The sequence below is a fragment of the Electrophorus electricus genome, chromosome 1, assembly GCF_041902795.1.
Source record: "Electrophorus electricus isolate QZ-2024a chromosome 1, ASM4190279v1, whole genome shotgun sequence".
In the NCBI taxonomy this organism is placed as follows: Eukaryota; Metazoa; Chordata; class Actinopteri; order Gymnotiformes; family Gymnotidae; genus Electrophorus; species Electrophorus electricus.
Window position 1 is genome coordinate 25,193,935 of NC_137497.1, and position 23,524 is coordinate 25,217,458.

The following is a 23,524-nucleotide window of genomic DNA, read 5'->3' on the forward strand; positions in this document are numbered from 1 at the left end:
AAAGACTTGATGACCCAGAAAACCTAAAACTCCGCCAGTGGATGCAGTTACCAGCCTTAAATGTTCATGACAAACACGGAAATAAACCTGAAACAGTTTTTCTTTGGGCTGATAAGCTGTTCCTGGCAACATGCAGAATGAATTACTCTGTAATGCACCTATAAAACAGGAGTATTGTAACGGTCAGTAATTTGCGGACTGTCCCCTTAAGTTACGTTTACGTAAAAGGCGTGTGCACGTAGGCCACGCGGAAGAGTTGGTTTTGTACTGTACGTGACGGACGTTGCTGGACCCAGCTCTTCATTTATCGTTATTTACTTCTTTAGTAACGCGTTATGAGCTTTGGATGTTTTTACAACTCATGTTTGAGCTGCCTACAATACTCCAGGAGCGAGCCTGTGTCACGTGGTGAAAAACCAGCAAGTTTACTACTAAACTGAGTGAGTCTGGTCCGCATCTCCTCCAGGTGCTTCACACGCTTCTCTCTACCAGTTCCAAAGATCTGCTAATCTGGGTTGGAGTATAATTTAAACAGGACTAACTCCAAGCGTTACAGTATGTACTAAAGTAAACAGTTACTGTAGGTGCAAGGCAGGTGTTCTTAATAAAGTGACCGGTTAGTTTATGTAGCAACATTCGTACTTTTGGTCAATATAGCACGTGGATGTTCACAAGCGTTTGTGTTATAACTCGTTGGTGCACAAGTGGAGAATGAAGCGTCTGAGACACACGGAGCTGGTTGGTCTGATACTCACAAGTCCATGACTCATGGAGATGAGCCGAAGTGCCACAACAAGCAGCTACTCGCGTCTCCTCTCAGCTTCTCACACAAGCGCGATAATGTTTGTTAAGACTCTGGTCTGGTGCACGAGCTAAAGTCCCTAAATGAACACATGAACCCGTTCAACAGTCCGCGAGAACAACCAGAGTTCTTAGCAGACATGCAAACTTTAAAACAGCTGCACTAAATATTACATATTTACTTATCATCTATGTAGTTGGCTAGTTGCGTTCATAAATCAGACTTTCTGGCAACTAGCGCGCATATTTGGACGGTAATCAGAAGTACATCGACATATAAACACTTTTAAACTCACCGCTAAATGTCGAACTTGAACGTGAAACACGTAATGTTTCATGTTTTCCTAACTATCAAAAAAAGGTTCATTACTCGAAGCTTCATGATATAGCGCACAATACAGTGCGATTCGTTCTACAATGGTCAAGTGACCACAGAGCCGGAAATAGTGAGAAAAAGCGTTCTGAATTTTCAACATTTAACTTTTGCCATCAAATAAAGTAGAGTATTTTATAAGAACACTATAATAATAATAATAATAATAATAATAATAATAATAATAATAATAATGTATTATTCTTTAATTTATAAAGTCATAAATTGATGGCATTTTATCAGTTTTGTTTAGTGATAAGCTGTTCACAATTTAGAACTTAAATTTAAAATATATAAAATTGTTTTGCTCTTAAATATGACTTAGTAAGATGTGTTCTGGGTGCATTCTAAATGTATTCTGAATATATTACTCTTTTATGTATTGTAATAGAATACATCACATTATTCAGCCATCAAGGTATTCTGCCCTGGATGTATGTACCCACATCAGCAATGAGATTTTGAAGACATGCACAAGTTTTAAAAGATGGAAATAAATAAATAGATAACTAACTAACTACCTAAATAAATAAAGATCCCTTGCCAACCAGATGCACAAAGCACTTTGAAGTTTTGGCCACCAGATGCCGCTATTGTGCACTGTATCATGAAGCTACGAGTAATGAACCTTTTTTTGATACAGTTAGGAAGAAAGTGCCAGTGCGTTTGCCATCACTACTTGCCACGCTGTGCCAAGCAGCGTTCCTGGGTCCAGCAAAAATCTTCTAAATCTTCTATACCATGTTAGTAATACTAGTATTATTATAATTTTAAATCACTATATGAGATAATGAGAGATTATGAAATACATGTACATCTGCTCTGCTCCTAATCAAAGACATTATAATACAATAAAGACTTTGTCCTCTCTCACTGTCTATGCAATTAAACACACAAGCTAACTTTCTCCCACTACCTACAAGTTTAGAATCATCAGAACCTGGATGTAATCTAATAACCAATCAAATCATGTCTGTTTTTGAGACCTAGGTTAATATTATGACCAGGTAAACACTGACTACTAAAACAAGAAATACTCTCTGGTGTTACTTTAAAGGGACCTTGGTTATCTTTGTGTATGACAGGACATGTGGACCAGCTGCCCACAGGGTGTTAGAGGTGTGCTGATCACATGGGACTTTAACATCTGTTCTGTTCTGTTATTTAATTGTTACTGGGTAGAAAGTAATTGTTTACTTTGTACACTTGGTCATGAGTATCTGTAAATGTGTTACAAACATCCATGGAGAATCTATCCACACTCCCAGGAGCCTAACCATTGACTACTTGTTCAAGTGCTTGCTTATACAACTATACAGTCATTTTAGAAACCATGTGTATTTATTTGAAAAAGGTATTTCTTTGGCTTTGACTAGAGATGAAAGAATCCCTATTTGTGATTCTGGCATAGTGCTGACCTGATATTGGTACTGTACTGATCTAGTTCTGACCTAATACCTGCATAGTAGTGACACAGTACTGACCTGGTACTGACATAGTACTGACCTGGTACTAGCTTGGTTGTGGGTCTTGTGCTTGTACAAGTTTGTGTTGCTGGAGGTGATATATGTGTCAGTATCACTGTTGAGTTTAGAATATCCAGCCAGGCATCATCGTGAGGTGAGAAACTGAGCACTGCTGAAGAAATACAGGATGAGGTCTGTATTACATATGTAATGATGAGATACAGGGTGAGGTCTGTACTACATATGTAATGATGAGATACAGGATGAGGTCTGTACTACATATGTAATGATGAGATACAGGATGAGGTCTGTACTACATATGTAATGATGAGATACAGGATGAGGTCTGTACTACATATGTAATGATGATGAGATACAGGATGAGGTCTGTACTACATATGTAAGCTGCGTCACATCCCAGTGTGCTTCAACGAGGGTGAAAAGACATGATGATGATGATGATGGTGATGATGATGATGATGATGATGATGATGATGGAATATTGGAGCACAGTGTTGTAGAGTAAATGTCTTTCAACAAACATTTTAGGTATAAACGTCAGTGCCTTCAGTGTCCTACTTTGGAACACTCTTCCTATATGACTGAATAATTATATTTTCCTGTAGGCCTGAGTAACTTTTACTCTGTATGTTCCTGCATGTTTGAGTAATTATTATTGCACTGTATATTCCTGCATATCTGAGTAATTATTATTATTATTATTACTCTGCATTGTCACGGTTCTCCCCTCCCTGTCATCTCGGTCACTTTAGCAATCCTGTCAAGCTCTGTTTTGGCTTTACAACATGGTTTTCTTTCCATGAGCTTCTTTGTTTTGATTTTTCTGTTACTCCCCCTTGTCTGGTTGTTCTGCCTGTTTTCTCCTGTTTCTAATTGTTCCTTGTTAATTCGTGTATATATTCCTTGTTAACTCGTGTATATATTTCTTGTATCTCTCCAGTCTTGTCACCGGTTATTGTTCACTCAGCCTGTGTTCATTGTACTAAGCCTCCATTTATACTAAGGTCCTATCATGTTCGCTGTTCATATCGCCTGTGTTCTTCATTTCATGTTGTTGCCTTGTAACCTGTTCCCAGTTGTGTTTCTGTCAGTGTATTGGTTCTGTCGTGTTTAGCTTTCATTTTCTTTATCTTTTGTGGGTCTGTCCATCTCAATATGTTGACTCATTCCACTGACCCTGATTTTCTGTCCAGTATGTTCCAGAGAGCTTGCGTCCTCTCATTGGCCTGTTCCAATATTCTCCAAAAGGCCGCAGAGCACCATTGGTCTGTTCCAATGTGCTTCTCCAATTTGTATTGGCTCTGCCGTTGCCATCCCGTTGCTGTCCCAGCATCCTGCCACACTTCTGACTTACAGCATTTGGTAAGTGAAGCCAGGCTCCCTTTTTTACATTTTCCCTGCAATTTGTTTTTTTTCTAAGTGTTGCGCTCAATTTCTTACTATGGCTTTTATTCCCCGTCTTTGTATGTCCACACTTTACTGTAAAAGCGAGATTTAATGGGCGAAGTTAGTGGCCAGACCGACAGACCGAGCTAACTAGCTGCTCGTTAACCTGTCTGTGTCGGACACAGTGCAAGTTTTCTCTCAGACATCTTGGTTATCAGTTGTGGGTGAATGAATGAAGTTATATTTAGTGAGTGATGATCTCTTCTTCTTTTCTGTGGTTACCCTCCATTTATTTCCACTTCATCTGAAGTTAACATTTGCGGTACAATGACCTGTGCTACTGAAAATGACTGATTGTTATTTCAAACAACAATTAAATAGCACTTAAGCTTCACTAGCTGGGGATACAGAGTTATCTGGTTAAATGCAAAGAAGCTCCTTTTATCGAAATCCATTTTCAAACATGTTATTAACACAGTCCTGAGTAATGTACATTAATGCTGATTTTAAAAATGTTTAGGCATCAATTTTAGCATTAATTTTGGTTTGTTTCTCTTGATACCTTAGAATGTTTTCCAAACTGGTATCTCCATATTCCAGGCCGGCGCCTGTGAGGGTGAGGTGAGTGGCTACATATACAGCTGAGAGAGCAGAGACATACACATTAGTGGAAGGTGTGCTGGTTAAGTCCACCAAGAGGGTTGCTACTTGTGCTCTCTCTGACGGGGAGCATTTTGTAGTGGCCCATTTAAAAAAATGATGATTATCATCGGATTGGTTGTCTTATTTCATCAATGGCTACAATTTATCAGAAAAATATGGTAGCTCTAAAATGTATTTCAGTCCATCCACAGGAGTGTTTATAACAGATGAGGTCACAGTATCTTCAGATCTGGAAGTATAATGCTGTCTGTCCTCCCTCCCCAACCTATAAAGACCTTCCTGACTGGAAAGCAGACTAGTGTGCACTCTCAGGGAGGGTTGTCAGTGTAAGTATTATTTGTAAAAATATTAGCCTAATTAAATATGTGTTATGACCCATAGTGTCATAAGAGATAAATTTTACCTTAATCTGCACATATCTTATACCGACCATAACAAGCCATTACTGAAATGACAAACATGACACTTGTTTTTAAACTCTAAACTCGATTGACTGTTTAGATCTTGTCCATTGGTGTCCTCACAATAGCAGAGTGTAAATGAATTTTATATATTGTATCTAAGAACATTTATATAAATACTGTCTATGAAATCATTTCCAAATAGCATATGGCTAACAATACACTTTCTTACATAAACTGTGAGTCAGTGAAAGCACCACAGCAAATGTTGATTTTGCCTTTTAATACAATGGCATCTTCAGTATTTGAGAATCTAATTGGATGTGTTCCATCAATTATGTATTAATGCAATGAATGTTATGTTAAATAGCCTCGTCTTTTTATTATTGATTTGTTTTTTAAAGTTGACTACCATAAAACTCCAAAAGATGGGGCCGTTTCAGCCCGACCACTTGGGCTACTTTCAGGAAAAAAGCACGCATGAAGTGTCTCTCTGGAGAGAAGTTGCACTACACAAAATCAGCATGTCGGATGACCTGGAAATCAGTCACCTCTATATTAGAAAAAAACAAAGAAGACATTCAGTTTAGTTCCACTACCCATACAGCTATGAAGGTAAATCAGTTTTTTCTCTCTTTTTTCCTAAATTGTAAGTTTGTAAAGGTGCAGGTGGAAAAGGATTAAGAAACTAAAGATTTTTATGGGCTGGCCAAAATAAACTTACAAGGTATAGCAGCAGTTGTACCTTTGGGACAAGTCCAAATTGACTCAGGAATGTGCTATCAATAATTTTATGTCTACACAACTATAATTTACTTATTCCATGTGCCAATGCAAAGCAATATGATAGATATTTAAACGAGACCTAATTGGCTACTGGCTGAATCATAAGAGAGTATTCCACAAAATTGCTTGTTTTTGCAAGTTACACTGGCCAACCAGCAAAAATCTATACACTCTCCAGCCACCTTAATAGAAACACCTACCTTGTAGATACAGCTTGTAGATGTTCAGTTAAAGACTATATCCTGTCTGTTTCCATACAAGGTTTAGGTTAACCATCGTCCAGTACATTATGACTCATCCGTTTCTGATCACAGGTCAGCAGTATTTTTTTATTTTTCTTAACCTACCAATGACACTGACACACATGAAACCCTGGCAACACTACTGTTACTGATGTTTCACAGCAATGCCACTGCCATGACAGTGCTAACACTTTGTTGAAAATGGTTTATAACCTAAACAAATGCCTGGTTAGCAGTGTTCAGAAACTGACCATTGATGATCTGAACTCTGTAAAATGCACATTCAAAATGCAGTTATAAGCTTGGACAGGTACATAACAGTACGCATACAAAAATATTAACTAGCTAAAGCCTATTTGTATCTGGGTAAATGAAACAATGTCTCAGCCCTTTGTTAATATTATGCTTATATAATCACTGCATTAAGATAATGGTGTGTTTCTCTTTCCATAGGTTCACAGATAGCGTTAAACTTCATATTTCCTAATGTGACGGACGAGGGTTAAGATGGACACGCACACGCACGCAGACTTGAGGGGGGAGGGGCCATACCGTGACAGAGCCCCCCCTCAAGGGCGCGACTACCGGGCTGCGGCCCCGAGACCAATGCCAAAAGGTAACGCTGAAGGACCAGACAACCCACCACGGGCCAGTGCGAGCAGGGCAGCGGGGGAAAGACGGGGACCAAGACGATGACAGACAGGGACGCATACACTAACGGGCACAGACACAAAGAGGAACAAATCGACCGGTACATTTAGTGTAATCGGGACAGACACGGTGACAGGCACAGGCACATGAATGACCCCACACAAATTCAAGAGCCTGGGGAAGGGGGGAGGAACTCCAGCCAGTCCCCCAGTTGTCGACTGGGTCAAAGACTGACCATCTTGGCAGGAAGTGTCCCTCGCCAGCCTAGGTAGCGGCCACTGTCCCGGTTCTGGTACTGGTGCCTCTGCCTTTTTGCCTGCTTCGGCGTAGGTGCATACGCTCTAGAGTGCCTCGCCTCAGGCGAGGGAGTGTCCATATTTGACAATAGTGCCTCCCTGCTAGTCGCCTCTGTTCGCTAGCTCGCACCTGGGCGGCATGTCCTGGGCGGTGCCTTGCGTGCTGGAGGCTCCTTGCTGTGTCAGCTTTTGGCGTCGCCGTGGGAGAGAAGATCCCTATGAGGGTACTCTACCTCCATAGAAGTTTCCTCCTCACAATCGGAACAACTTTCCGACTGCAGACAGACGTCGCTGCACTCCTCTGTCTCTCCATAATCTGTGTCTCCCATATGATCATCCAGGTAGGGATCGTAGGACCCAGCAGACTCCATCTCCCAGTAGCGGTCCTCTTGATCCGGCTGTTCTCCATAGGACTCTGCACCGTTCGAACCCAGACCATACACAGGGCCCCCGCAAAATTGTTCAGCAGGTTCCTCCCTCCCGGTAGTTCCTTGGAGCGAGGCCAGGATGAGGGAAGGCCTCTCCGTTGGACAGTATGAGTCCACAGAGTTCGACTCTGAGTACTGGAAGTCGTTGTACCAGTCCAGGTCCCCCGCCGGGGGTTCCGTACACCTCCCCTGCTTCCGTACCTGGATCTGCACCTGGAGTCAGGAGGGTGCCCAGGACCACGGGAGACCTCGCTACACGTGCTGTGGGAGGGCATTGACTTCCCTTCTTTCCCTTCTTCTTTTTGCCTTTCCCAGGCATCCTTGGTAGGTCGGTGTTTCTGTGACGGACGAGGGTAAAGGAGGATGCGGGGACGAGGCACATCGAACATAAGCATACGTTTTATTTACACATTAAACATACACGTATTAACAATACTTGGATAAAACACCGACAACTTTGACGATACGAAACGAGACTTATATATACTCATGACAACTACACACAACAAGGATCAGGTGCACAACACAAGAGGGCGTGGCAATACGAACACACAGACATGCACACGCACGCAGACTTGAGGGGGGAGGGACCGTACCGTGACACCTAAAAGTAAGATGAAGCTTTCATATTAATCTGTGACTGTTATAGTATTTAGCTATAGCTGTTAGTAGTGATATTGTAGCCTGTTAAGGTAACTTTTTGTCAAATTTCTTATTTTGTTTGTCTTTTGTTACACTGTTTGCAGGTTTAACAGCTGGTGAAACACTTGACGGTTTGTGTAAGTGCAATTTGATACAAATTCATAATTCATATCATTGACATGTGGGCCTGATTATGTACTGTATGGAGTGACCTTAGTATGACATGATGGAAATGAATGTGTTTCTGTTCTCATGCTTGTTTGCAGGTTGCCATTACACCTGCAGTCAGTAGATCAAGATGTAATAAATGAACTTATAGGTGTATATGGAAGCACCAGATAGCTCACTCGTTCTTTCAGTAACTCTTCAAAATGCACTCTTAATATAAAGCAGGATCATATAAGTTGAAAGAAATCACATAAAATGTTTACAAGAATTTAGACATTGTTTGCAAGATAAAATGTTTTTTTTTTTAGACATGTCATAAGTTTAAATATTTCTATTTTGTGTTTCTATGTCCATAGGTCTGTCAGTTACATTAAAGGTGAGTAGAAAGTTACATAACTGGGGTGGTTCTGAAGTTACTGAGATTGTCCGTTATATGACAATATCAGTGTACTTGAATGTGTAAATTAACAATGCATATATGAAGTTTAAATTCTTTTATCATATGAGTATTTTTGTGCACAATACAAAGAGTTAGCTGTCCACATATGAAATCGACCAATGGATTTTGACTTGTACTCAATGCAAGACAAGGTTAGTCAGCTAACTTCAGAATGCAAAGTGTTTTTATAACTGGTCATATGTCATATTGGATTCTGTTTAAACACATGTAATGCAAGGGATCCCTAGTGTGTATGTATACTCAGGTTATTTGCTGCTAATAAAAGGGTAAACACACTAAGAACATATTAATTAATAACAGATAATGCATAACATAATTATGACATTTTGGCCCACATTCAAGTTCCCCTCTAGGCTGGACTTTAGCTTGAGTATTATTGACACTTACTTCTCTGTTTTCACATGAGCATCTGTATTTGATAGAGACTAGAAAGCACTTTTATAAGTCATCAAATGCTGTAAATGTACACTGATGTCCACATTTATATTTCTGTAATCATGGATTATTAGTATAATAAATGTGGTTGCTAAGGTGTTACCAATTTGCTTCTATGGTCTCGATAGGTGGTTGCTATGGAGTCCCTAGATGGTTGTTTTGGATGTTGCCAAGATGTTGCTATGGAGTTGCTAGGGTAAATGTGGGATATTTTGTTGTGGGGGTAAATTTGGTTGAGGGTTAAATGGCTGAGTGGTAGTTGAGGATGAGGGGTTGTTTAGTGTTTTTTTTAATGTTGATAACATGATAAATACTGTGAAATATCAAATGCAGTTTACATATAAAATGAAATCCTGAAATACTATTGAGCCTTCCCAGGAAGTTGCTATGTGGTTGCTGTGGCGTCCCAAGTGGTTGCTATTGTCTTGCTAGGTGGTTGCTATGGATCTTGATAGGTGTTTCCTATGGTATCCCAGGTGGTTGTTAGGGTATTACAGAGTGGTTGATATGGTCTCACTAGGTGGTTGCTGTGGTATCTCAGGTCACTGCTATGGGTTCCCAATTGGTTGCTATGGTCTTGCTAGTGGTTACTATGGAGTGTCAAGGGGTTGCTAGTGTGTTGCTATGGCTGTGGGGTGGTTGAGGATGAGTGGGTATTTACCTGTTGGGGTAGTTGTAGTTCAGGGCTTTTAGTGTAATGGTGTAACTGTTGTTGAGGGGTTTTTAAGCTGTGGGGGAATTTGTTGAGGGCAATTTGGCTGATTTGGTTGTTAATGAGGGGCTGTGGGGGTAATTTGTGGTGAAGGCTAATTGGCTGTGGCAAAGTTGAGGCTGAGGGGTTATTTAGCTGTTGGATAGTTGTTTTTGGATTATTTATCTGTGGCGGTACTTGTGCTAGAGTGCTATATGGAGGTGGTGGTAATTAGGGTTGGGATAATTGGTTGTGGGGTAGCTGAGGCAAAGGGGTTGTTTAGCTGTTGGGGTAGTTGCTTTTGTGGGCTAGTTTATGATGAGGTGTCATTGGGATTGAGAGGTTATTTTGCTGTGGGGAAATCATGCCTGAGGGCTGTTTAGCTGTGGGGTTAATTAGGGTTGATGGGTAATTGGCTGTGGAATAGTTGAGGCTGAGGGCTATTTGACTAATGGGGTAACTGTTTTTTAGGGGTATTTAATTGTTGGGGTAGTTGAGGGGATATTAAGTTGTTGGTGAAGTTGGTGAGGGCAGTTTGGATAATGGAGTAGCTGTTAAGGGGCTGTGGGGGGCTATTTGGCAGTTGGGGATATTTAAGTTTGAGAGACAATAACATCAAAGGAAAGAAAGAGGCAGCTCTGAAAGTTCTCTGAGAAAAGAAGTGGCAGAGAAAGAACGGAAAGCTTTTACCATGAAGAAAGTCTGAAGGAAGCAGATGACAGCACAACTCTCCTCTTCTCCTCCTCTCATTCACTCTTTCTCTCTCTCTCACACACACACACACACACACACACACACACACAGAGAAATAAGTGCTATTTATGAAGTTATGACTGACTGGGTGTTTTTAATTAAATTTAGGCCCTGGACCTTTATGGGGCCTGGCTGATTGAGCCTATGTGAGTGTGTGGGTGCACCTCAGTGTGTGCTGTGTGTGTTTATCTGAGTGTGTGAGGACCAGAGAGATGTGAAGTGCATCTAACTGTCTACTGTGTTGTTTACCCAGTTTCACCAGTGTGTGCTGTTTTGGTGTTATGGTATGAGATTTTGAGTGTTGACAGTATTTTATTGTAAAAATCCTTTAGGCATTACACTCATACTGTGTACAACATCTGCACCTGTATCAGTCCAGCACACAGAAAACAGAATGAAAAACCTTTCACAGTTTCTAAAGAGTTCCATGTTTAATGTGTAGATTTGTACAGAGAGTTTAACACAGTGAGGTTATGATTGCATTGTGTGTGTGTGTGTGTGTGTGTGTGTGTTCATGAGGTAGTGTATACTGCGAGAGATGTAACGTGTGTGTGTGTGTGTTTGTGTGTATGTGTTTTATACTCAACAAGCATGTGTGTATTATGATGTTCATCAGTTGTGTGTGTAGAGGAGTATGTGTTTCCCTGCAGACTCTGGTGTTGCTCCAGCACACAGGAGGCTATTCTAGCTCTCTCACACACACTGAGGAATGAGACCACCAAAGTCTAAACCCTGCATAGAGGGACTCAGTGAATGTGGGGTGGAACATGTGTAAGTGTGTGTGTGTGTGAGAGGAGACACTGTAGAAGGACAGAGTGCTGGCAGGCCAGTCCAGATACACTCCTACTCTGTTGGAGCTGGAGGGGGGAGCAGAGATGTCAGTTCTCTTCTTATTGTGCCAGACAGTGTAACTGTTGTCATAGCAGTACAGACTCCAGGACTTTACATTGAATCCAAACACACAGTCATCTGTGACTCCTTTCCTGCTGATTCCTTTATGTCACTGCTAGAGCAGCATCTTCACTCCACTCCACCTCCCAGTAACAGCGTCCAGTCAGACTCTCTCTACAGAGAACCTGATACAAGTAATCAAATCTCGCTGGATGATCAGGATATGACTGCTCCCACCCCACACGCGTCACCTTTCTGTTCCCCTCAGACAGAGAGAGAAGTGTGTGTGCTGTGTTTTACTGTGTACTTGTATATATCTGAACACTCTATTTACCTGAAGAGAGTGAGACTGTTTAAATCTCAAATAAAAGCATTAAGTGCCTCAGGCAGTTCCATATCACTATTAAAACCATTAAATCTAACTGGTCTGGTGTCTCTCCCTATCACCATTAAAACCGTTAATCCTAACTGACCAGTTTGTGCAATCAAAACAACTCTGCAGACACTTCACTGCATCGTCAATCCAGACCTGAACCATTTTAGACTTTGTTTCCTCCCTCTTTAAAACTGGTCTATATACTGGGACCAGATGAACAGTGTGGTGGTCACACACACCCAGTGGGGGTTCCTGGATGCTCTATTGGCATTTTTATAGACACATGACCATGGTCCAGGATTTTATTTCCTCTTGTAGGGCAGATAATGTACTGCTGGACATCTTTGAGAGTCTCTCATATTACAATGATTAAAATCTCCCATTGTGACGTTTGGGGTGCCAGGAGAGAGAGTCTGAAACTTGTGTATGACTCTGTAGATCATATCAGCAGTGTGTTTCATGTTGGCTTTTGGATGTTGTCAAATATATCCACCCTCCTGGCGTCACTGTCTCCGTGGTTTCCCGATCGTGTCTGTTTTCTTTTACTTCCTAGTTGTTCCATTTCTTGGTTTCATTTTGTCTGCTCCTCATCTGTTTTCCACACATGTTCCTTGTTTCTAGTCTTGTTAAGTTCCTGATTTAAACCCTGTCTTACTCTCTGTGTCTTGGCTGTTTATTAAATGTGGTTGTATTGGATGTTTGAATGTTTGGATATTTTTGAAAGCCCATATCTGTATCTGTAAGTTTGTACTCTGTGTATCCTAGTCTGACTGTTTGTCTTAGCCTTCGTGTTTCCAAGCCTCTGTTACAGCCTGCTTCCCTTGTTTGCCTTCATGTGTTTTGGTTTATAATGTATCCCCGTAAATCTCCGTGTTGGCTCTATGACCCTGGACTATCCTAACGACTACGACTCTGGATTTGCCCTTAATAAAGCCTGCTCTTCTCTGCACATGCGTCTGCCTCCTTACCACTCACCGTTACAGATGTACACAAACAGTTAAAATATTTGAGGAAGCACACAGAAAAAATAAAATGGACACACCAACACAGGTAGATGTTCAATGTGTGCAGTGTATATGGGAATGGAAAGCTGGTTCTCTCTCTCTTTGCCACCAAGACGGTTTTACGTGGTCGAGCGCCAGTGAGTCGTGAGAACAGGCATTTCCCTTTTTATGTTACCGGTTGTAACTTTAGTAACTTTATTGTTTATACATCAGATTAGATTAGTTAACTCTTTCCTCTCACCTGTGATACAACCTCCTTACTCCTAGAATTAGTTCCCCCTTCAGCTGCTTCAATGGTTTCCCCTTTTCCCCCTGACACATCTATTACACGTCACTCGTGTTCTCTCACCACGACTCTTGTTTGATTAATAAGTTTAATTTGTCTTGTTTTGGTTGATTAGATAGTAGTAGATTGCCCGTTGGTCATTCCCACAGGTTGCTTAACACAGTTTCACTTTTCTTTTTTCGTTATTAGCCTAGTTAGCTACTTTTATTCACCACAAATCATCAGTGATCATTTTCACACGGTTATGATCGTTATAGTGAGTCTAATGAACTAGACACTCCTGGTCATTAATAGAATCCTAGTCAATGATTGTTTTTCTTATCTCTGCTTATTCAATAAACATACTTTGGTTATAACGTCTGCGAGCCCAGAGTGATATTATAATGTTTGGTAGACGTGCAATAATCACATATCAAATTGGCGACTCTCATGATTCGAGACTGAATTATTAATCACTAATAAATTATTTAAAATTCATAAATATTTTCCTGTTAATCAGGGTCGTGCCCCAATTAACCTTATCAACTGTTACTGACAATTTATTAAAATGTTTAACCGCTACACTTTCATACACACACACACACACACACACATTGACACACTCTACACCTTTCTCTTTCTCTCACACAAATACTCTTACACACACTACGTTTCTCTTTCTCACACATACACACTACACATCTCTCTCTGTCACACTCTATACCTCACTTTGTCTCACGCACACAACACTCACTCACACGAACACACACACAATCCACCTCTCTCTTTCTCTCTCACAAACACACACACAAACATGCACTGTACACCTGTCTCTCACATACACACCTCTTTCACACACGCAGCCTCTCACACACTTCTTTCTTCATTCCCACACACAATACACCTGTCTCTCTCTCTCTCTCTCTCTCTCTCTCTCTCTCTCTCTCTCTCTCTGACACTCACACACAGTATAAATGACAATCTGTAAACCAGAACTCTGATGCTCCAACAAAGGACACCACACACACACCACACACAATAAATGATGCTCCAATAAAGGACTGAGCTGCAGTTGATTTCTGTACATATGAAATAAATACTGTTCTACAAGTTACACATGCTGTGGAATCATAACCTCACTGTGTTAAACTCTGTACAAATCTACAGAAATCTTTCCAATCAGGTGGAAATCTTTGGAAACTGTGAAAGGTTTCTCATTCTGTTTTCTGAATGTCGGAGTGACAGAGATAGAGATGTTGTACACAGTATGAGTGTAAAGTCTTGTGACAGTTACCCTCCACCACAGTGTGTACATATGGACTGTGTTAGAGATACACATGTGCTGTGTGTGTATATATATGTGTGCATGTAAATTAACACACAGGAATTGTTTCGTAAAACTTTATTGATGATGTGATTTATTAAGTGATGGTTAACATGGAAATAGTGTTATTTAGTGAGGACCTGCAGAGGAAGAGAAATATGTGTAAGTATTTGAGATTAAATATTGTTCTTATAATATATTACTAGAGTTTAAGTATAATGTTTATCTGGCCAGGAACGTTTGTATATTTTAATGAAGCAAGTAAAACAGGTTAAGAGAAAAATAAATACCTGTGAATTTTTTTTTTTTTGTGGAGAAGCTTCCATGTTGTTTTGGAGGGAAAATAATTTCCTGTTTTTCCTTATATAGGTTTCTAAGGGAAATTCAGTTGAGTGTTTTGAAGTTGATTGGGGTTGGAGAATTTATGATTTTTTTTACTTGAACTTACATTTTCTTACTTACTCTCTCTTTCTCTCTCTCTTTCCATCTGGAGTTTGGGTCCCCATGCGGCTCACCCTCTTTCTTTCTCTCCCTCTATTTCTCTCTCTCACTCCATCTGTCCATCTGGAGTCTGGGTCGCCGTGCAGCCCTCCATCTTTCTCTCTCCATCTTTCTCTTTCCATGCGGAGTCTGGGTGCCTGTGCGCACATCCCTCTCTCTGTTCCACTGTCTCTCCCTCAATCTGGCGTTTGGGTCACCTCCCTCTCTCTCTCTCCCTCTCCGAGACCTGGACTCGTGAGAGAGAGAGAGAGAGAGAGAGAGAGAGAGAGAGAGAGAGAGAGAGAGAGAGAGAGAGAGAGAGAGAGAGAGAGAGAGAGAGAGAGAGAGAGAGAGAGAGAGAGAGAGAGAGAGAGAGAGCCAGACGGAGAAGGACAGAGAGACATTCTGAGATTTCTCAATAACGTTTAATAATCAATTATGATATTCATACACATTCAAACACAGCATACAATTTCAAAAAGGAAAAAGAACATTTAAATTAAAGAAACAGCAAAACCCACTTCCTCATCTGTCACAGAGCACAAAACATCATTGTAACCCCAAATATTTCCAAAAGTAGTCATATCATTCATAGCAGAATAAAACTTAAAATCTAACACTATACGACTCTTCACCAATCTTTTAAACACATTTACAATACTGCTGTCTCTCTGACCCTCAATTAAACACTTCCTACTGATCCACACTGCCATCTTAGATTGCCATAAAATGAAATTCAGAAGTTGACATTGCGCTTTCTTCTTCTGTGTGTAATTATACCTACAAATAAAGCGTGCTCCCTTTTGTGAGACTGTCGTTCATAACCTCCAGCACATCCTCTCCAACCACACACCAGAAGGATTTGTAAAACTCCACTGGCAGTCCATCAATACCATCAATACCACCTTCCATGCTCTGAAGGACATCCTGCAACTCCACCAGGGACAGTGGCCCCTCGAGACCCAATACAGCCTCTTCTTCTACCTGAGGAGAACCATCTAAGAAAATATTTTCCGACTCTTGGTGTGATTTATATTCACTGATATATAGCCTAGTGTAAAATTGTGCTGCTCTTCTATGAATCTCCACAGGATCTGAGAGTAGAGTACCAGACTTCAAGGCACATATCCCAAGCAGGTCGACTACTTTAAGAGCCTCAGTATCCTCCACTACAAATTGTGGAACCCAGCTGTTGGGAACGGGCAGAGCCATGGCCCCAGACGTGACATAGCCACGCCCCCAGACATGGTTCTGTTGTGACTAAGAAAAGCTTTACCTTCTCACTCTCTCAGCCACTTTGCTTCATTCTGTCTATCACTCTGAGTTTCTACATCAATTCCTTTAAATTGGATTAACTGAAAAAGCTGTGTTCTTTTATTTACATCCCCAGCCCCATTAATAAGGAGGCGGACACGCGCAGAGAAGAGCGAGATTTATTAGGGGCAAATCCAAAGTCGTGGTCATTAGGGTAGCCCAGGGTCATATTACCAATACGGAGAGTCAGAGAATACATGATAAATAAACCAAGGGCTAGAATAAACGAAGGGAAGTAATGACAAACCAAAAACACACAAAGGCAAACAGGGAAAGCAGGCTATAACAGAAACTAAGAAGTAACATACGGAGGCTAAGGAAAAACAAAACAGCTAGAATCAAACAGGCTAACAGACACAGAGGCTTAGAAACAAAGATGGGCTTACATACATCCAATACATTCAAACATTCAATATATTCCACACAAATGCATGCAATGAATAGCAAAAACACAGGGAATCAGACATGGTTTAAATACATGAACTTAACAAAGGGACAGGAGTGAGCAATCAAACGAAAGGTGGAGAAAATGAAACTACGGCATGGAACTAAAATACACAAGACAGAGAAAACATGGAACATGGAAGCTGGGAGGGACTAACCGTGACAGGATACAGTTACAAATACTTGAATTTCTACATTCTCCTCATCAATTAATCTTCTGTGCCCTCTCTCCTCTAGACCTGCAAAGTCCTCCCCACGTGCTCCCTGGCTTACACTCTGCTGCCACAGGAGAGAACTAAGGAGGGTAGTGGAGGAAACCTCACCTAGATTCAGACCTCAGCTCATACCAGTCTCTCCTTTTCAATTTCTCACTGGAAGTAACATCTGCAAATTCAGAGAAAAATTTGAATCATCAGCATGTGATCCATACAAGCTCGTCACTATTTTTTCTTCTCTCCTTAATCTTCCCCCTCCCCCTCCTTCCTCATCTCTTACTCAGGAGGATTTCAGTACCTTCTTTGAGGAGAAGGTTGCAGCAATCCACCACTCCTCTTCCTCTGTTCCCACTCTTCCAACCAGTGTGCATTCCCCAACATCCAACTCTCTGACTTCTTTTTCTCCTCTCCTCAGATGTAATTCTTCAACTCCTGACTTCCAGCAATCCAACTACATGTCTGCTAGATCAAATTCCTTCCACTCTGTTCCAGACAATCTGCTTCCTTTCATCTCTGTCATCATCAAAAACTCCTTATATTCGGGACATGTGCCAACTGTATTCAAAACCAGCAGGGTGGTACCAATCCTCAAGAAGGCCACACTCGATGGCTCCAATGCTACCAATTGCAGACCAGTATCACTTCTCTCTTTCCTTTCAAAAGCCTTTGAACAAGAAATTTATAATCAATTGTCTCTTTTCCTCATCCAGAACCAGTTGCATGAGCCCAATCAGTCTGGCTACAAACTGGCACATTCTACAGAAACTGCCCTCTTAGCAGTTATGGAGAAACTTCATGCTGCTAAAGTTGCCAAGCTGTCATCTGTTTTGATTCTTCTAGACCTTTCAGCAGCCTTTGCCACAGTAAACCACAACATTCTCCTCTGTTCTCTCCAGGCTTGGTGTGACTGGCTCTGCATGGAAATGGTTTCAGTCCTATCTGGAGGGACGGTCCTATCAGGTGACATGGAGAGGATCCACATCCAAACCATGTAGACTCGCCACAGGTGTTCCACAGGGTTCCACAGGTGTTCCACAGTATTGGGCCCCCTTCTCTTCTCTTTGTATATTTGTTTTCTTGGAAAAGTCAAATCTCTCATGGTTCCTCCTATTACTGCTAAGCTGATGACACTCAATTACATCTTTCTTTTCCACCCTCTGACACACAGGTCTCCAGATGTATCTCAGCATGCTTGACTGACATTGCATCATGAATGACAGCCCACCACTTGAAGCTCAATCCCAGTAAAACAGAGCTTCTATACATCCCAGGTACACCCAACTCTTACCATGACATCACAGTTTCCTTTGAGAACTCCCTGGTATCACCAGCCAAAGCTGCCTATAGCCTGGGTGTAACTTTAGACAACCTGTTGTCGTTCTCATGTTTCAAATCTAACTCGGTCTTACAGATTTCTCCTTTGTAACATATGAAGGATTCAGCCCTTTCAGGAAGTTGCCCAGGTACTTGTGCAGTCTCTTGTGATCTCAAAGCTCCACTACTGCAACTTGCTACTTGCTGGTATTCCTCTAAGAGCCATCAGACCTCTACGACTGGTCCAGAATGCAGCAGCACGACTGGTCTTCAGTCTTCCGAAGTTCACCCGTTATTCCGCTGCTGTGCTCCCTTCATTGGCTTCCAGTAAATGCATGCATCAGATTTAAAACCTTGATGCTTGCCTACATAAAAAATGGTCAAGCCCCTCCATACATGAAGTCAGTGGTCAAAGCTTGAAATACCATGCTTCAAGTCTCATGGAAGACAAGCATCAAGAGTATTCTCTGGCTCCCAGATGGTGGAATAAACTTCCACTTGCTGTTTGGACAGCAGAGTCCCTTGCAGTCTTCAAACGCAGACTGAAGACCCATCTATTCGTTTTTTATTTATTTAAATGACCACTGACCTTGCTCCTATATTGACTAACTAAACTAGTACTTATTGTAGGGTATTGTTTATAACACTGATGTTATCTAAGAAACTAGTACTTATTGTTTATTACACTTACACTTAGATACACCTCATGTATCTTGTACTTCTAGGCATCAGCAGGGATCCCTGTATTTCTACAGTGTTCTAGCTCATTGGTATATTGGATTCTAACCTACTCTACTAGCTGGGATGTATTTTATGAGTAAATGACAAAGCATTTTATAAGTCATCTGGATAAGAGTGTCTGCTAAATGCAATATATGTAAATGATCTTTGTCTTCTTGTCTACTCTGGTTTGCTGCGTCTGATCTTTATCTCCTGATTTCCTCAGGTTTACTGTGTCTGATCTTTGTCTCGTGGTCTCCTCAGGTTTGTTGTGTCAGATCTTTGTCTCGTGGTCTCCTCAGGAAGCCCCGAGTGGAGAATGTGAAGAAAGCAGCAGCAGAGCAGATGGAGCAGGAGGCTCCAAAGCCAAAGAAGAAAGGGTTCCTTCCCGAGAGCAAGAAACGCAAAAAAAACAAGAAGCCCACCATACTGGAGGGAAAAGACACTACAGTCGCCCCAGCAACTGCAAGGGGAGGGGTGGAAGGGGGGAAGCAGAAGGAGGAAAAGAAAAGAGGAGGAGAGGAAACAGACTCCACCTCCTGTTAAAAAGGCCAAACCTCAACAGCTACAGAGCGAGAAGCAGAGAGGGAGGGACAGACAGCAGGTCAGCACTGAGTGAGGGGCACACAGGGACTGAACAGAGGAGCAGGACAAAGACTCTGAAATGGACCTGTGTAGACCAGTGCACATCAACCCTGCTCCTGGAGATCTGTATCCCAGCAGTTTAGCCCCACCCCCTGCTCCTGGAGATCTGTCTCCCAGCAGTTTAGCCCCACCCCCTGCTCCTGGAGATCTGTCTCCCAGCAGTTTAGTCCCACCCCCTGCTCCTGGAGATCTGTCTCCCAGCAGTTTAGCCCCACCCCCTGCTCCTGGAGATCTGTCTCCCAGCAGTTTAGTCCCACCCCCTGCTCCTGGAGATCTGTGGCAGTGGTAGGTACTTGACTTGTATTTGTAATCGGAAGGTTGCTCGTCCAACCACTGTGGCCCCACCTCTGCCAAGTTGCCACTTATTACTAAATGTACTAGAGTACAGTGGTGATTTGGGTTTTCAGATCAAGAATGCATAATACTCTTTTGTGTCTAACTGGCTTATGGGTGTGTTGTGAGAAGTGTCTAAGCATAAAGTTAAAGCATGAAGTGAGGCGAGGGGATGGACGCAAGTGCAGAGGGAGTTTATTAACAAACAAACATAAATAAACATAGTTGAACCAGAATAATAAAGATAATGAAGGTTAGGGCACAAAACAACAAGAACCTCACATACTGAACGAATCGAAGGACACACCAGACAGACATGGTTCACCAAACCTACAACCAACTAGATGAACCAAAATAACCGACAACGTGGGAAACAAAACACAGGGCTTAAATACATGATCTAATGGATGCTAAACAAGAGACAGGTGTAAATCATGAGGGGTGGAGAAAACGAAACTAAGGAATGGAATAATAACAAGGAAGTAAAGGAAAACAAAGAGGCGACAGGGAAACCATAGAAACGGGGACGCCAGGAGGGTGGCCAATCGTGACACTAAGTGAAGCTTTATTTTCTTTTCACTTAGTGTACCAAAGTAGCATATTAGACTAGTAGGCTACGAGTTATAACATCCCAAATGGAAGAAGATAACCTGCTTATACTGCAGTTGTCAAGACTGTTACTTTATCATTTACTATATCATCCATCCAGAGAGAGAGAGAGAGAGAGAGAGAGAGAGAGATAGTGAGTGAGTGAGTGAGTGAGTGAGTGAGTGAGAGTGTCATTTGGCATTTAAGATGGATAACGTCCTGGGTCTCTGAGGACTGACCATGGGAGGGTAAATTTTTGTCATTTTTTGTGCTCATTAGAGTGAAGTGGCCGTTGTGTTTGAATCAGGCCTGCCATGTATTTTATTTTTGTGTTCTGGTGTAATTAGTATAATTATGTAGGATTTTGTTGGGTGGGGAATTTTAGGTTTATGAAAGGAATAAGCTGAGAATAAGTTTGTTATATCCATTTTTATCTTCTCTTTTCTACTGTTATATAGAGATCTGTGTGCTAAAAGGTAATATCAAATAATTAATAAATATGTCATATGCAAATTTATGACATCCCACTAGTCATTGATTACACTCTGTAGTGAGGCTAGAAGTTCTCAATGGAATCTGGCTGTGGACTGCTATAAAGGACACCTAGATAGCTTACTCATAGATAGCTCACTTAATAGTTGAATACAGTTTTCATATGATGAGGAACCTGTGTTTGGTTCCTTCTTCTAACAGAAGAACACTGCCAGTGATCCAGCTGTTATTTATTCTTACTGTCTTGCATCTTTATCTCCTCTGCATGGCATTTATTTAATATAAAATGTAAATGATCAACTGTTATGTAACCAGCAATGCTAATACACATTTACTGCTATTCTTTTACTGTTAGACTGTGTTCTGTGTTCTATGTGTTCTAGGTGTTCTGTGTTCTATGTTCTGTGTGCTCCATGTGCTCTGTGTTCTGTGTTCTGTGTTCTATGTTCTGTGTGCTCCGTGTGCTCTGTGTGTTCTATGTGTTCTGAGTTCTATGTGTTCTGTGTTCTATGTTCTGTGTTCTATGTGTTCTGTGTTCTATGTTCTGTGTGCTTTGTGTGTTCTGTGTTCTAAGTGTTCTGTGTGTTCTATGTTCTGTGTTCTCTGTGTTTTATGTGTTCTATGTGTTGTGTCTTCTTTGTGTTCTGTGTTCTATGTATTCTGTGTGTTCTATGTATTCTGTATTCGGTGTTTATTATACAATATAATATTCTTATTTAGGACTCCTAAATTTGTCTTACAATGTAGAATATTATGTGTTAATGTTATATGGAGTTATCTATTGTGATTGTATCTAATGTGATTTAATAAGAAGTTTAATTCTCTCAAAAAATCCACACCAAATGTAAAACCTCAAACTGGTAGTTATGTTTCGCATGAATTTAATTGTGTTATTATTATTATTATCATTATTATTATTAAGTATGCCATGTAGTTTTCTGCTGTACCAAATACAGGTAAACTAATAAATAATTTTTCCACAGTACTTGAAATAAGCACGCACACACACACACACACACACACACACACACACACACACAGAGACACACACGCCCAGCATTCAGCCATTATCTAAATTACAATCATTCGTAAGTTAGATCTACAAACAAAATGGTTTGTTAAGTTCCGAAATGTTTCAACCTGCCGACATAGTGGAGATTTACTCTCAGCCTAGCCGCAAAACAAGTCCGTGTAGGCGGGACTGTGAAGCCATTGGCTGTATAGACTGCTTAGTCTATGATTGGCTGCAGCAAAATGATGGACAGCTAACTTTGGCTGATGATTGTCTTAACAAAAAATGACTGGAATAAGAAATCGGTTGTGTAATTGGCTTCATACGAAAATGATTGACATGTGCTCTACTTACGCCCACTGATGTTCCTGTAGTTAGTTCCTTCTCAAGAAAAGGAACTGTCTGAACTGTCACCATTATTGAAAGTTTGGCAGATTGGAGATATTTAAAATATTTAAATAGTTTAAAATATTTCACGGTAAATTAATCCTATTTGTTAAAATGCGATGTCGGTGCAGTTTAAACAGCGTGTCTTGTAAGTACATAGTTCTGTTTAAATCGTAGGTCCACCCAAACGTGGATTAAATGTAAAGATTAAAGTCCTGGTGAAGTTAACGGTACGCATCTAAAATGACGGACACTAAAATGGCCCAGTACGATCGCACAGTTATATTTTTAAATAATATTTAACTGGCTCAGATATACGTTGTCAGTTATTGTAAATCTCGATTTTAAGTCGTAGTTAGTCAGTAATCTTTCCAAATGCTCCCAGTTTAAACTCCTCTGGCCTAAACGTAAAGTTGCTGCTGTAACGTTTGTTTTTTACAGTTAGTTTCCTGTTCAGTTTCAGCCATTTTTAGTGTTGTCCAAATCCTTAGTGGACAGTTCAGATTCCCTGTATAGTTCATTATCTGTATTATTAGCTATAGTTTGGGATCGGACGGTCATTACTGACGTTTCTACGGTTGTTTGGAGTTTCTGAAGCGCAGCGTTTTGAAACACTGACCCGAAGTGTGGCGCAAAACGGCCATGTCACGTGACCACGGCTAAACGAAGCTTGTGTTTCTACAACTGTCATACAGAACCTGCCGCTCCTGTCTTTGACTGACAGTGTCTGAAAAAACCTGATCACACATCTGTCTCAGTCACAAACTCTATGAATGCTTATAAGTCAAGAAAACACACCCCAATTTTGAGAATTTTGTGAGAATAGAGAATTTGAGAGAAGGAGAGATGTCTAGATAGAAGGTTACTGATAGGACATATTGAGTGATATGCTAATGAGAGAAATCTAGTGAGCAGTAGGTAGGATAGATATAGTGACATTGATATATAGAAAGTGTATGTAGAGAGAGATTCTCTGGTTTACTGACAGGAGTGATGTACTATACATCCACACATTTATATAATGGTAAAAACACCTGTGCATACCAGCAAAAAGTGT

At 41.0% G+C, this 23,524-nt stretch overlaps 1 protein-coding gene across 10 annotated transcripts; it reads left to right on the forward strand.

Moving 5' to 3' along the window:
* Positions 1-265: 265 nt before the first annotated feature.
* On the forward strand, positions 266-22,033 carry LOC145657544 (uncharacterized). 10 transcript variants are annotated; one of them, XR_014123308.1, is made up of 12 exons: positions 266-440; positions 3,855-4,023; positions 4,615-4,668; positions 4,984-5,036; positions 5,516-5,726; positions 6,159-6,211; positions 6,593-7,838; positions 8,261-8,293; positions 8,681-8,700; positions 16,999-18,003; positions 18,145-18,247; positions 19,313-22,033. XR_014123308.1 is itself a non-coding variant. In XM_081713006.1 (10 exons), exons 7-10 carry the CDS (start codon positions 6,647-6,649, stop codon positions 19,736-19,738), a joined length of 588 nt encoding a protein of 195 aa, XP_081569132.1. In that variant the 5' UTR covers positions 266-466; positions 3,855-4,023; positions 4,615-4,668; positions 4,984-5,036; positions 5,516-5,726; positions 6,159-6,211; positions 6,593-6,646; the 3' UTR covers positions 19,739-22,033. The 10 variants fall into 10 exon arrangements, 3 of the variants coding, with proteins under 3 accessions (XP_081569132.1, XP_081569134.1, XP_081569123.1); XR_014123304.1 differs by having other exon boundaries at positions 6,593-6,755; XR_014123299.1 differs by having other exon boundaries at positions 6,593-6,755; positions 17,873-18,003.
* Positions 22,034-23,524: the final 1,491 nt, after the last annotated feature.